The 14,062-nt window shown below is 52.2% G+C and overlaps 1 protein-coding gene across 1 annotated transcript in view; it reads left to right on the forward strand.

The window, feature by feature from the left end:
• The first annotated feature begins 5,077 nt into the window (after positions 1 to 5,077).
• The window catches only part of SEMA6C (sema domain, transmembrane domain (TM), and cytoplasmic domain, (semaphorin) 6C), a 15,344-nt gene continuing 6,359 nt past the window's right edge, over positions 5,078 to 14,062 (forward strand). The window contains exons 1-10 of the mRNA XM_011973660.1: positions 5,078 to 5,276; positions 7,291 to 7,340; positions 9,076 to 9,247; positions 11,435 to 11,549; positions 11,844 to 11,907; positions 12,065 to 12,121; positions 12,808 to 12,909; positions 13,133 to 13,223; positions 13,434 to 13,553; positions 13,728 to 13,816. Of these exons, the coding sequence (XP_011829050.1) occupies positions 9,130 to 9,247; positions 11,435 to 11,549; positions 11,844 to 11,907; positions 12,065 to 12,121; positions 12,808 to 12,909; positions 13,133 to 13,223; positions 13,434 to 13,553; positions 13,728 to 13,816 (756 nt within the window). The 5' untranslated portion in view covers positions 5,078 to 5,276; positions 7,291 to 7,340; positions 9,076 to 9,129. The remainder of the gene's footprint in view (positions 5,277 to 7,290; positions 7,341 to 9,075; positions 9,248 to 11,434; positions 11,550 to 11,843; positions 11,908 to 12,064; positions 12,122 to 12,807; positions 12,910 to 13,132; positions 13,224 to 13,433; positions 13,554 to 13,727; positions 13,817 to 14,062) is intronic.

A 14,062-nucleotide genomic window follows, 5' to 3' on the forward strand; every position in this document is an offset into this window, starting at 1 on the left:
AAGTGCTGGGATTACACGTGTGAGCCCCTGCACCTAGCCACTTCCTGTCTTTAGACTAAGTGGTAAACATGAAAAATCTTAATGGAAGTATCCAATAAGCAATTGTATACATGAGTCGAGAACTTAGGAGAAAGACCTGAGTTGAACACCTAGATTTTATGGTAAGCAGCATATAAACAGTTTATTGTGGCAGGGTGCGGTGGCTCACGCCTGTAATCCCAGCATTTTGGGAGGCCAAGGCGGGCGGATCATGAGGTCAGGAGATCGAGACCATCCTGGCTAACATGGTGAAACCCCATCTCTACTAAAAATGAAAAAAAAAAAAAAAAAAATTTAGCCGGGTGTGGTGGCAGGTGCCTGTAGTCCCAGCTACTCAGGAGGCTGAGGCAGGAGATCAGGAGGCTGAAGCAGGAGAATGCGTGAACCCAGGAGGCGGAGCTTGCAGTCTTGCAGTGAGCCGAGTGAGCCACTGCACTCCAGCCTAGGTGACAGAGCAAGACTCCATCTCAAAACAAAAACAAAAACAAAACAGTTTATTGTAACTGTTGGTTTTGTAACTGTTCTTATTGTTGGATTATCTTGACCAATGAGAATGTGTAGAGCAGAAAGAGGTGGCTAAGGACATGACCATAGGAAACATTAGCTTTAAAGGGAGTTCAGAGAAGGCTAAGAAAGGTTATATTAGGCTGGATGTGGTGGCTCACACCTGTAATCCCAACACTTTGGAGGCTGAGATGGGCAGATCGCTTGAGGTCAGGAGTTTGAAAGCAGCCTGGCCAACATGGTGAAACCCTGTCTCTACTAAAAATATAAAAATTAGCTGGGCGTGTTGGTGGGTGCCTGTAATCCCAGCTACTCCGGAGGCTGAGACAGAGAAGGGCTTGAACCCAGGGGGCTGAGGTTGCAGTGAGTGAGCCAAGATTATGCCACTGCACTCCAGCCTGGGGCGTCAGAGTGAGACTGTCTAAAAAAAAAAAAAAAAAAGCCATATCAATAGAAGTGAAACTATCCATTCATTAAAAGTATATATTTATTAAGCCCCTAGTCTCTGTCAAGAGAAAGAAGGACCTCAGGAGCCAAAAGAAGAAAGCATTTCAAGGAAGGGGGAGTCAACAGGGTCAAATGGCACAGAGAGGGCAAAAGGATAAAGACTGGAGAGTTGTTCATTGAATGTGACCAGGAGGTCACTGGTGGCCTTAATGAGAGCAATCTCGGTGGACTGATGGGGGCAAAAACTAAAATGATTGAGAATAGGAATCATGAAAATGGATATAGCAAGTATAGGTAACTCTAGAAGCTTAGCTATGAAGGGAAGAGAGACATTGAGTGATGACTGAGTGCGGACAAGGATCAAGAGAAAGTTTGGAATGTTTTCCTTTTAATCATGGGAGTTACTTGAGCATGTGTATATGCTAAGGGGAAAATATCAGTAGAAAAGGACAGGTTAAAGATGGTGGCTGACGTCAGTAATCCCAGCAGTTTGGGAGGCTGAGAGGGGAGGATCACTTGAGTCTAGGAGTTCAAGACCAGCCTGGGCAACACAATGAGACCCTGCTTCTTCTTCCTTTTTTTTTTTTTTTTTAAGTTAATACCTTCTGTGTGCAGGCACTATGCTACAAGGAAAGGATACAGTGTTGAGCAAGATAGGCAATCAGGGACTGCATAGAACTTCTAGTAAAGTCATAGGTGAACCTTCAACAGGAGATACAGATGGCATTCACTAGGATGAGAGAGGCATGATGATGCAGCTAAGTATATCTGTAGGGAGCAAAAAGTTGGTGGAATCCTCACTTTATTATCTCTATGTTCCCTGAAGATGGAAAAGGGTTTTCCTGAGATGAACAAGGAAATGGTAAGAAAAGGAACTTGCAAAAAAAGGAGGAAGTTTGAAATAGCTCCCTGGGGACTAGAAGAGAGTGCTTTTCCAATCCAATCTGTGGGACGTGTGATTTTCTTTTTTTGAGACAGAGTCTCACTCTGTTGCCCAGGTTGGAGTGCAGTGGTGCAATCTCGGCTTACTGCAACCTCGGCCTCCCGAGTTCAAGCGATTCTCCTGCCTCAGCCTCCCAAGTAGGTGGGACTACAGGCACATGCCGCCATGCCTGGCTAATTTTTTGTATTTTAGTAGAGACAGGGTTTCACTGTCGTTGCCCAGGCTGGTCTCAAACTCCTGAGCTCAGGCAATCCACCCACCTCGGCCTCCCAAAGTGCTAGGATTACAGGTGTGAGTCACTACGTCTAGCCAGGACTGTGTGATTTTCTTCAAAACACTAAGGGAGTAGGAAGAGAGGGTTTTGTTTTGTTTTGTTTTAACAGAGTTTCTGTCTGTGTCACCTAGGCTGGAGTGCAGTGGCACGATCTCGGCTCACTGCAACCTCCCGTCTCCCAGGTTCGAGCAATTCCCCTGCCTCAGCCTCTTGAGTAGCTGGGATTGCAGATGCCCATCACCACGCCCAGCTAATTTTTTTGTATTTTTAGCAGAGCTGGAGTTTCTCCATGTTGACCAGGCTGGTCTCAAAACTCCTGACCTCAGGTGATCTGCCTACCTCGGCCTCCCAAAGTGCTGGGATTACAGGGGTGAGCCACTTCGCCCAGCCAAGAGAGTGATTTTGATTTGTCCTTCAAAATAGCTCTCAGATTCATTTATTTCTTTCTAAACCTGTTCCTATCACCTTTGTCTGATTGTCCCTCTCCCCTCAGCTTTAGACCTATTTTCTTGCTAGTAGGTCTCTGTCTTTTTGCTTAAAAAAAAAAAAAAAAAAAAAAAAAAAAAGAAAGAAAGAAAAAGACAAGTTGCACCCTTTTTCAAGAATTCAAAATGACATCCTACTCCTGTCAGATGATTTTAACCAGTTCACCTAGGCATTCCAGGCCTTCTGTAATTTGTCTTCCCCTTTTCCCTCTCCTTGCTCCTAACTAGTGCCTTTCCCACATACCAGCCTCACAGCACCTTTTTGTTATCCATGCTGCAGGCTCCTTGTTCATCAAGTAAAAGCTTTTGCTGAAGCTGTGTCCCTCGGGAACATTTTCTTCTTTTGCACCAAGCCAACTCCCACCAAAGTTTTCCTGTCCTCCATGATAAAATGTATCAAACGTCTTTCTGTGCAGTCTTTGGAGAAAATTTATTATCTTCTTTGCACATTTGGAATCAATGTAGCTTTTCTTTTGAGACTTGGTGTTGCTTTTTAATAGTTTAGTACATGTAAATCTTATTTTAATTCAAATATATTATCATTTTCTTAAAGTCTGGGACCACAACCCAGTAGATTGTGCAGTGGATTGTGCAGTAGATTGTGTCTCAAGTAAGTGTTTAATACTTACTGAACTGAGATTTGAGCTGGGTCCTAAAACTTTAAATGAATTATACCCTAATCCCCACTCACTAGTCTATTCAATAAGCATGTATCTGAGTACCTAAACCCTGTGCTAGGAGCTGGGGAGATTTCTTTTAACCTCTCAGTGCCTCTATATTTTGAGGTGTCTTTCTCTCAAAATTTCTTTCCAGCCTTTAAAACAACCCCAACTGCTCAACTGCCTTGGGCCCACGATCTCTCCGCAGTTAATCCTGTGTAGATATTGTCCCAGTTTATCTTCTTCTATTGTTTTAGATCTGACTTTACTGAGTTACTGTTCACCTTACTGGTTCACCTGGCCTTAAATCTCTGTCTCTGTCTCTGTCTTCCCTTTCTCTCTCTCTTTCTCTGTGTGTGTGTGTGCACATGTGTGTTTATGTTTAGGTCTCTTGCATACTTACTGTGGGGCTTAGCCTAGTTGTCGATCATACTCATTGTGGGGCTTAGCCTAGTTGTCGATGCTCCCCTCCCTGATCACAGTCCAGTTAAGGCTGGCCTAAAAGTGGCAAACCCTTTTCCCCTCCTTTCCTCTAGTCCAGAGTCCAAGATGTGGGTAGAAGTGTTCAGTCAGATAAAACTATCTGAGAATGCCAGTGTCTCCCAGGCCACCCACTTTCCTGGAGAATTTTGAGAATGTCTTTTGTCCCAGCCCCACATAGAGAAGAATCCTACCAGGCAATACCAAGGTACCAAGCAATCCTGTCTGTAGTAGCTTTATTCTTCCTCCTCACTGACATTCCCAGGGGCTTTATGAAGGGTGGGGAGGGAGAAGGGGCAGTTCTGCTGTTTGGAGGGATGTCAGGATCCTCTGAGGAAAGGTGGGACATATATCTGGGGGCAGTAAGGCTGTGTGGGTTACTGTCTCAGGTCTTAGAGTTGCTACTCTGTCTTGTGTCTTTCTCTGAGTCAATTAGTCTTGATTTCCACATCTGTTTTGGCTTCAGCCTCTCTCACCTGCCCTCTTCCATTACCCAACAGCCTGACTGCTAGCTAGTTCTTGCCATAGTGGCCCAAACTCATGCTGCTTTGTAGAGGTGGGAGGGGAGGAGATCATGGAAACAAGGAAAACCTCCTGCTGACACCTTCCTTTCCTTTCCCAGGCCTCCAGCCCCCACTCGCATGCTAGGCCTCCTTATCAGGGTCAGGACGAACCAGAGGAGGCCTACGGGGAGAAATAAGGAGAAAGAGGGAACAAGCATTGAGAGGAGCAACGGAGAGTTGGGGGCAGAGTCAGGGAGATGCGGGAGGCTCCCTCGGGAGCAGGGTCGCCCAAACCGTATAGGAGGGGAAGGGAGGACGGATCGCGCAGGCTCTGACAGCCCAGCCCAGCCCCGTCAAGGCTCCCAGGTTTCCTGTCTCTTTCTCCTCCCAGCTCCTCTTCCTCTCTTGTGAAATTTCTCCCCAGAGCCTCTCCTGTGCCAGCCGATCTCTGCTTCTGTATGTATTTCTTCCTCTGCCCGGTGTCAGCGACTGTCCGTGGGTCTCTCCATCTCGTGTCTGTCTCTGGTCTCCAGTTCAGCCTCCCGGCCTGGCCCTCTTGGTGGACGGTGCTCCTGGCGCCCCTCCCCGGGCGGCACTATTGGCGGAGAGGTGACGAGAAGGCGGTGTCTAGCCGCCCTCCAAGGGCAGGATTAGTCGCCGCGACCCAAAGGCGGGCAGGAGGTGGGCCCGGCTGGGAGGCGGGCGGGGCCGCTGGGGCCGAGCCCAGAGCCCCGGGCGGTCGCATTGTTTTCCTCCGCGGATCCGCGGCTGGACTCGGACCCAGGGCTCTCCCGACAGCGCCCTGGACCCCAAATTCGAGCACCATCCAATTCGGACGCTCATCGCATCTCGCCTGAGCACAACCACGGATTGCGAACTCAGCGCAGCGCGTGGCCGCTGGCCGTCCGCGGCGATCTCCATCTCGCTGACCCGAATCCTGGAGCAAGTACCCGGGGCAGGGAAGGGGCTGCGGGGAGGCGGGGACGGAGCAGGAGGGCGCGGCCGGCGGGGGCCAAGCTTCTGAAGCGCCAGGGGACCAGGGAGGGTGTCGGCGCCCGGTGTGCCTGGCTGACGGAGAGGGTCAACGAAATTGGGGTGCAGGGAAGAAGGAGGCACGGTAGCCGAGTCCCGTAACTGTACTGGTGGGAGCAGAGTCTGGGCACCTCATTCAACTGGGCTTTCTTCAAGTCGCATCCCGCCGGATTGGGAAGCGCGAAAAGGGATTATTTGAGGCGCGCACCGTAGAGAGGGTGGAAAATCTGGCCCCTTGCTTTCCCGGCAGGGAAACTAGGGATCCGAGACCCGCGGAGAACTAGACCCTCCTGACGTCCCTGAAGGGATGGGAAGAGGGACGCATCGTTCTGGACTTTGTATCACGGGTGCTCCTCTGTCCTTGTGCAAGCCGGAATCTGAGCACCCTCTGAAGGGTTGGCTCGTGCAAAGAGGCGGCGAATGGGGTCCCCGAGCAACCTCGGTCCCAGCGCCTATCTCCTTCCTTCAGCCCGCTCGGCCCGGGGCTTTGTTAGACTGAGGTCTCCCAAGGAGGATATCCGAGCTGGCAACTGCCTCCTAAGCCCACGGACCCCACTCAGCGCCGGCCTCAGGCCCGCCCTCGTCGGTTCTCAGCCTCTGGCCCTGTTTCCCTGGCCTGGGAGACCCGCCTCCGCTCCCCAACCCCCGCTCCCATCCCCTCTCCGTCTGCGCCTGCAGGCCCCTCCAGCCCCTCCTCCCGCTAACGTGGCTCTGGGACCCGGTCCCGGCCCAGACTCTGCTACCGGCCCCTCCTTGGAGCCCCGGATCCAGTGAGGGGGAGACACGTCGAGCCCCTGGCCCTAGGCCCACCTCTTTCGAGGCTCTAGACACCTGGATTGTCCTGGTTGGGGGTTGGGTGGGAAGGAGGGTAGGTGCTGAGTGTGGGGCTAAGGGCTAAGAGTGGGGGAAATGGCTTGAAGAAAGGAAGGCTCCGGTTCCACAGGCTCCTTGGCGCGACCCTGCTCCCTCTGAGGAAGGTGGACTGGGGCGGGCGACCAGCCCAAAGGCTTCCTGCTATTGTCCCCAGCCCAGTCTCCCCTTCTCCATCCCTTCCACAGCTCTGCTAGACTCTGGCTATGACCCCAACCACTCCCCAGAGGTGGCTTCAGGGCCAGGAGAGAGAAGGGCTGTTTCCTCTTCCCAGCAAGGGGAGGATCTGGAAAGGGGAGAATCAGCCAGGTCTCTCCCATGTGCTTCAGATGGGGGGTGTGAAGCAGCTCGGATTCTTCCAGGGCAGAGTGATCTTTTCTCCAGGCCAGGAGTTGAGGAGCTGACCAGATGCTGCTCCCCAAAAACAGCTACAAGAAGCCCTCTTAAAGATGTATCATAGTTGAGTCTAGAGGGCCAATGCAAAGGCCAGCCAAGCGTTTTTAGAGGCTGGACTAATCCAGCCTAAAGTGGGGTGTGAGAGAGAGAGTGTGTGTGTGTGTGTGTGTGTAGAGTGGGTGGAAGGGAGGCACAGCCTGCTCTCTCAGGGAGGAAGGAAAGGGCCGAGGGTGCTTGCTATCAGATCATTTTGCCTGGAAATGAAGAGCATGTAAATGAGATGCAAATTAGCCTCTATTGTCCCTAGCTAAGGCGCTTTTGCTAAGAAGGCTGTTGGATTCTGAGGGTTTTAACATGGGAGTGGTCGCCATGCCCCACAAACTCTCCCAGTGACCCCCTTTGCCAAGGCTAGCCCTGTAGTTCTAGGAGTTTCTAGAAAGGGGCCATCCCCTTCCCCTACATCTCTGGGCATGAAGCTACCAGCACCTTTGTAACCAAACTATTAAGAAGTGTCATCAGGTTCCTCCCATTTTCAAGGCAGCATCTCCCCTACCCAAGCCTCAGCAGACTTTTCTTGAATTTTTATATTTACTTGTAAGGGATGTGGTAAGGGGAGTGTAACACAGTCTCTTCCCTCCTTTGTCCTGTCTTCCATCAGGTCAGAGGTTTCCTATCCCACTCAAGCCCCCAAAGGAGTCACCACCCCAGGTAAGGAAAGGGCAGCAGCTCCTGAGGGCACGGGGTGGAAGAAGGCATGAGCAGGGAGCAAGAAGAGGGGCCGGCTCTTCTCCCCACTTGCCAGAGACCAAAGTTGTTTCCAGGGTGAAGATACCAGTTGCTCAGGGCAACTTGGAGGCAGGGGGGTGGTGGGAAGAGCAGGTTGGGGAGGATGAGAGACAAGCTATGTCCCTTTCTCTTCCTTTCTTTTCCCCTGGGAACAACAGTATCCGGAAACATGTCAGGGGAGGGAGGAAGGCCCAGCCTTTCAACACCAGAGGGTCGTTAGCTAGCTGCTACTCTGCCCCTGGGGAAGGGGGGGGTCATCATTAGGTGTTCCTACTCTCTTCCCTCCTCCAGCTCTCTTGGGACCCCACCTGACGTCAGCCTCCCCACCAGTGATGCTGGATTGGGAGTGGGGGGACACTTGGGTCCTGGCTCCAAGAGTAGAATTACTGGGGAGATGGAAGGGTGCTTGGCATGGAAGCTTAGGGTCTGTTCTAGGGGACACGGTGGGATGGGCAACTAAGGATTGGTGAAGGATAGTTATCTGTTCACAAAAGAGAGGATTCTCACCCTTCTTGACCTGATTTTTGGAGCCAACCAAGCCCCTCACTTCAATTTTAGGGGAAAGCAGGAAGCTGGTATATACCTCCTACTGTGGGCCCCAGACAGGGTCATTTGGCTGAGGGAGGCTGATGGGTGGAAGACCTGTCTCACCATCTCTTCCACCATATCCATCTTTTCCTGGACTTTGGGCTACAATTACCTGCCTGTCACTGAATTATTTATATTTTAATTTCAGAGGCAGCGGATGAGGGAAGGAAGGGAAAGAGGGACACGTTTAGCCATTTTGCTTCACTAGTCCCTTGTACCCCTGGTTTCTCACAGGGGGTGGGTCTGCTCTTCCCCACTCAAGTACATGCACTGGTTCTTAGGAGCCAGGGAAGGAGCAGGGGGCTAGAGAGCCTGGAGGGGGTGGCACAGTGGTCGGGCAGACAGCTGCAGCCAGAGCTAAATTTAGCCTCTGATCTGGCTTTGATGCACATTCATTTTTGGTGAAGACAGTCCCCCCCACCAACTCTCCTCCCTACTCAGTTTCTTCCCTAGCAGTGGAAAGGGCCCCCGGACCATGAGCTTAGACCAGGACAGTGACCTCTAGGCTGCTTCCCCCAACTCTGTCTTCCTCAACTCTCGAAAGGACAGTGACAGCCACACAGCTGCCCCCAGCTAGGCGCAGTGCCTGCATTGCTCCCAGAGTGCCGTGGGGTGTCTGGGAGGGAGGGGGAGTCAGACACGGTGCCCTCTTCCTCCTCCCAGTGCCAAGGAGTCACTATTTATAATTTTAAGGCTTCAGTCTCTAATTATAGCTGAGAAGGGGTTAGCAAGAGGGGGGTCAGGAGGTGTCACCTACTGAATGTCCCAGACCCAGTCAGGAGAGAAGAGGAAAAGCTGAGTGAGAAGGCTGAGGGGGGGCCGGGTGTGTCCTGTCCTTACCTGGGGTCATGCATGCAGGCCTCACAGCAGCCAGTTCGGGCCAGTTGGAGAGGGAAGGACCTTGAGTGACAATGACAGCTGGCTGGGACTGGGGCAGTGCTGGAGACAGGGTTCTTTTCCCCCACCCCACAGGGTCTTCTGGGGATAGACCAGGAGAGGAGCCTGCTGGCTTGCATCAGGGGAGAGGGAACTTGGCTCCTCCCCCACTTTTCCCTGTCTCCCCTTTCAGGGCCGGCATATGGGTGAGGGGGCACCCCCTGGGGCCTGAGCTGCCCCGCACAGGATGCCCCGTGCCCCCCACTTCATGCCCTTGCTGCTGCTGCTGCTGCTGCTCTCACTTTCCCATACTCAGGCCGCCTTTCCCCAGGACCCCCTCCCTCTGTTGATTTCTGACCTTCAAGGTGAGTGCCCAGTACCTACCTTGCCCCATCTCTGTGAACAATTAGAGACTGAGACCCCCTGTGTGGGAGGCAAGATGCAGGAAGGCTCCCAGCCTCAAGGAAGCTGACAGCCAGATCAGCAAAAGGAAGCAAACAGGTAGAGTGAGCTGACACCTCCTGCCAGCTGCTTCTCATTCCTGGGCCTGGTTTCTTCACTTACAGGCAGCATCGTGTGGACGTTAAGAACGTGGACTCTCAGCTAGACCAAACCTTAGCAGGTCTGAATCCCTGCTAAGCTGCTCACTAGCTGTATGACCTTGATTAAGTTACTTAACCTTTCTTTGTCTCAGTCTCCTCAGCTGTAAAAGGAATATAATAGTATTCTGAGCCAGTGGTGGGTACTCAGGAGGCTGAGGCAGGAAGATCACTTGAGCCCAGGATGTAGTGCTCTGTGATGGTGCCTGTGATTAGCCACTGCAGTCCAGCCTGGGCAACACAGCCAGAGTCCTCCCACCCCCCAACCCCCTACCCCATCTCTTTAAAAAAAAAAAAAAAAAAAGCAGATTAAAAAAAAAAGTCGCCGGGCACGGTGGCTCACGCCTGTAATCCCAGCACTTTGGGAGGCCAAGGTGGGCGGATCACCTGAGGTCAGGAGTTGGAGACCTGCCTGGCTAACATGGTGGAACCCTGTTTCTACTAAAAATATAAAAAATTAGCTGGGCTTGGTGGCATGCGCCTGTAACCCCAGCTACTTGGGAGGCTAAGGTGGGAGAATTGCTTGAACCCAGGAGGCAGAGGTTGCAGTGAGCTGAGATTGCACCATTGCACTCCAGTCTGGGCAACGAGAGTGAAGCTCCATCTCAAAAAACAAAAAACAAAACAGTCTTCTACCTCATGGAATTATTTAGGGATTAAATGACGTTATACATGTAAAGTGCTGAGAGCACGGTATGGCACAAATAAATGCTTTATATGTGTTTGCTGTTATTCTTAGCTACATAGAGAAGGCCTAATACTAGTTCAGTGGTTCCCAACACCTGTTACCCACCTCTCTACCACTGGTACCACCAATAAGCCCACCATGATAGAAAGCATAAACCCACTTTTTCTGAGAAGAACCTTTATCTATTTGCAGTTCCTGTTATATTCGTAGGATTTAGAGTAATTTTAAAGATGGAGGAACTGCAGTTGGGTTACTGGGAGTAATTGTTGAGGGATATATAAGAATAGCAAACACTCCTATGTACTAGAAGCAGCTCCAAGCACATTATAAATTTTTTTTTTTTTTTTTGAGATGGAGTCTTGCACTGTTGCCCAGGCTGGAGTGCAGCGGCGCGATCTCGGCTCTCTGCAAGCTCCGCCTCCTGGGTTCATGCCATTCTCCTCCCTCAGCCTGCCAAGTAGCTAGGAGTATAGGCACCCGCCACCATGCCCGGCTAATTTTTTGAACTTTTGGTAGAGACAGGGTTTTACCGTGTTAGCCAGGATGGTCTCGATCTCCTGACCTTGTGACCCACCCGCCTTGGCCTCCCAAAGTGCTGGGATTACAGGTGTGAGCCACCGCGCCCGGCCAAGCACATTGTAAATGTTAAATCATTTATCCCTGAACTCTGGCTATCCTTTGACCACTGATGACTGTGATTTCCACCATGATCAGGCCAGGTGGATGCTGGAGGTGAGGTGGTCAGAGGAGGCAGAAACCTTGGAGGGCTGAGGTGGCCTGTGAAGAGCCTTGAGGGGAGGGTGCAGAGGGCTGGGAGAAACGGAAACAGAGTGAATAAATGCTCCAGTGGGACAGTGCACAAGGTGGGAGTGAAAGGAAATTGCTAGCCGTAAGGCAGTTCCAAGAAGGGACTAGGCTCAACTCTGGAGGCAGACAGACCTGGATCTGAATCCTGATATTGCCACTTCCCAGCTAAATGAGCAAATTCCTAAATGACTTCTAGCCTCAGGCTCCTCATCTGTAAAATGGGGCCAAAGCTACCTCATAGACCATGTATTAAATGAGACAATGCGTGTGAAGTGCTAACACTGTGTTTGGCAGAGGTTAAGTACTCAGTGTTATTGGTATTAAGAATGGCTTTTGGGCACTCTAACCTCACACATCCACTGTGTCCGCTGCTGGGTTTCATCTGGTTGGAGAGGGTGTTGGGGAAGTTTGTGGTATCCTGGCTGGCCCTCAGCACCCTACCTCTCTGTGTCCTCTAGGTTCTTCCCCATTATCCTGGTTTCGGGGCCTGGAGGATGATGCTGTGGCTGCAGAACTTGGGCTGGACTTTCAGAGATTCCTGACCTTGAACCGGACCTTGCTAGTGGCTGCCCGGTAAACTGGCCGTGGCACAGTTGTGGGGCAGACATGCATGCTCCTGGGCAGACATGGGACCTGCATGGCCACTGCAGCATCTTGCAGGGGACACATGCAGGTGCACAAGCCACGGGGCGTGGACATGCTTGGACCCAGAGCACAAATGCCAAGGCATGGAGGAAGTGGGGAGGGAAGGGACAGAAGGTCTGCACTGTTTGTCCCTGAACAGCTGACTGTGGGTAAGGTGGGGGCTAAGGAGCTCAGCTGGGGTGCCTTGACTAGGCTCTGATCCCTCCTTACCTACCCCTTCAGGGATCACGTTTTCTCCTTCGATCTTCAAGCCCAAGAAGAAGGGGAGGGGCTGGTGCCCAACAAGGTGAGGGGCTGTGTGGGAAGAGGTGCAGACATGGAGATGAGGCTGGGAAAGGTCTAATGGGGGTCAGGTGGGTGGGAAGAAGAATCCAAAAGGAACCATAATGTGAGGAGGGAACCCAGTTGCCCCCTGAGTTTCCCTCTTCAACTTTTCCCTTTAGTATCTAACATGGAGAAGCCAAGATGTGGAGAACTGTGCTGTACGAGGAAAGCTGACGGTAAGGAGTGAGACGAGAATGTGGAGGGAAGGAGAGGATTACTCTGCCCCCAGTCCCTGTCCAACTGGTCCTCTACTATGCCGAATTTCCTTCACACTTTTTCCATCCCAGGCCACAGGAGAAAATAGAAAGGAAAGAGAATTCCCGATTTTCAGTTTCTCTTTCATGCCTCACAGAAAAGAAAAGTGAGGCTCCTCAGAGAGGCCAAAGGATTTGCCTAAGGCCAGAGGGCCAGCAAACAGCTTACTTGGGACTTTATCTCGCATTGCTCTGTTGCGCTCAAGAGGACTAGCCCACCTTTCTTTCTTTTTTTTTTTTGGAGACGGAGTCTCAGTCTGCCGCCCAGGCTGGAGTGCAATGGCACGATCTTGATCTTGGCTCACTGCAACCTCCGCCTCCATAGTTCAAGTGATTCTCCTGCCTCAGCCTCCCAAGTAGCTGGGATTACAGGCGCACATTGCCACGCCTGGCTAATTTTTTGTATTTTAGTAGAAATGAGGTTTCACCGTGTTGTCCAGGCTGGTCTTGAACTCCTGAGCTCAGGCAATCTGCCCACCTTGGCCTCCCAAAGTGCTAGGATTACAGGCGTGAGCCACCACGCCCACCCTGTAAGCCCACCTTTCTATTACCTCCTGGTCTCAGTCCCAGGACCCTCTGTCACTGACCTAGAATTTTGGGTTCTCTAGGACGAGTGCTACAACTATATTCGTGTTCTTGTTCCCTGGGACTCCCAGACGCTCCTTGCCTGTGGAACGAACTCATTCAGTCCTGTGTGCCGCAGCTATGGGGTACAAAAGACAGGGTGGGGGTTAGGATGGGAGTTGGGGGGACCCCAAGATGGGCAATTGGTTTGATGGGAAAGGACCAGGAACTGGGGTAGGGGAATGGGAGTGCCCAGAATTCAAGGGTCCAGAGGGGCTGGGGAGAAGGCAACGGGACAGGAGGGAATAGGCTGTGGAGCCAGACTCCAAGACCCTGAAGGTTCTAGGCATCTGCTCCCTCTGTCCCCAGATAACTTCGCTGCAGCAGGAGGGTGAGGAACTGAGTGGACAGGCTCGATGCCCCTTTGATGCCACCCAGTCCAACGTGGCCGTCTTTGCAGGTGTGCAGCCGGGCATGTGAGAACAAAGCATGTGGCTGGAGGGAGCTCCTGCCTCAGCTCCTCTCCCAGTGGGTCTTTCCCCCATTCCCCTGAGTGGAGGGTTGAGGTAGGGGCCAGGGCCAGGCCTAGGTAGGGGTGTGGGAGGCCCAAGAAGAGGCAGGATACAGATCCCTAAGCCCTCCCCTGACCCCACTCCATCCATCCCTCCAGAGGGCAGCCTGTACTCAGCCACAGCTGCGGATTTCCAGGCCAGTGATGCTGTAGTTTACAGAAGCCTTGGGCCCCAGCCCCCACTCCGCTCCGCCAAGTACGACTCCAAGTGGCTCCGAGGTCAGGGCGGGCCTGGGGAAAGGAGACTGTTCCTGGGAGGGAGGACTGTGGTGGGGAGCAGGCAGATGGTGTGGTAATGTGTACGTATGCAATGGGGAGAGCGATGTGGGGCCAGGAGCTTCTGAGCAGGTACAGATACTCTTCTATACCCTTTCCTGTCATTCCCCATCTTAGAGCCACACTTTGTCCATGCCTTGGAGCATGGAGACCATGTCTACTTCTTCTTCCGCGAGGTCTCTGTGGAGGATGCTCGGCTGGGGAGGGTAAGGAGGTGGGCATCAGGGTGGGTAGCTGGAGGGTTCTGCTGGATCCTGAGGAGCCAGTCTGAGTGGGAAGAGAGCTCCTGACCATAATCTCCCCAAGCAATTCCCTGGACTCTCACCCCTCAACTTGGAATAGCCCTGAGCCATCTGCCCCCACATCCTGCTTGTCCCTCACCCTTGACTCAAATTGTCCTACCATGCCACACCCATCATTCACTGTGCCCCTCACATTGCTCCCTTGGTGCT

The sequence above is a fragment of the Mandrillus leucophaeus genome, unplaced genomic scaffold (genome assembly GCF_000951045.1).
Source record: "Mandrillus leucophaeus isolate KB7577 unplaced genomic scaffold, Mleu.le_1.0 Scaffold139, whole genome shotgun sequence".
NCBI classification, from domain to species: Eukaryota; Metazoa; Chordata; class Mammalia; order Primates; family Cercopithecidae; genus Mandrillus; species Mandrillus leucophaeus.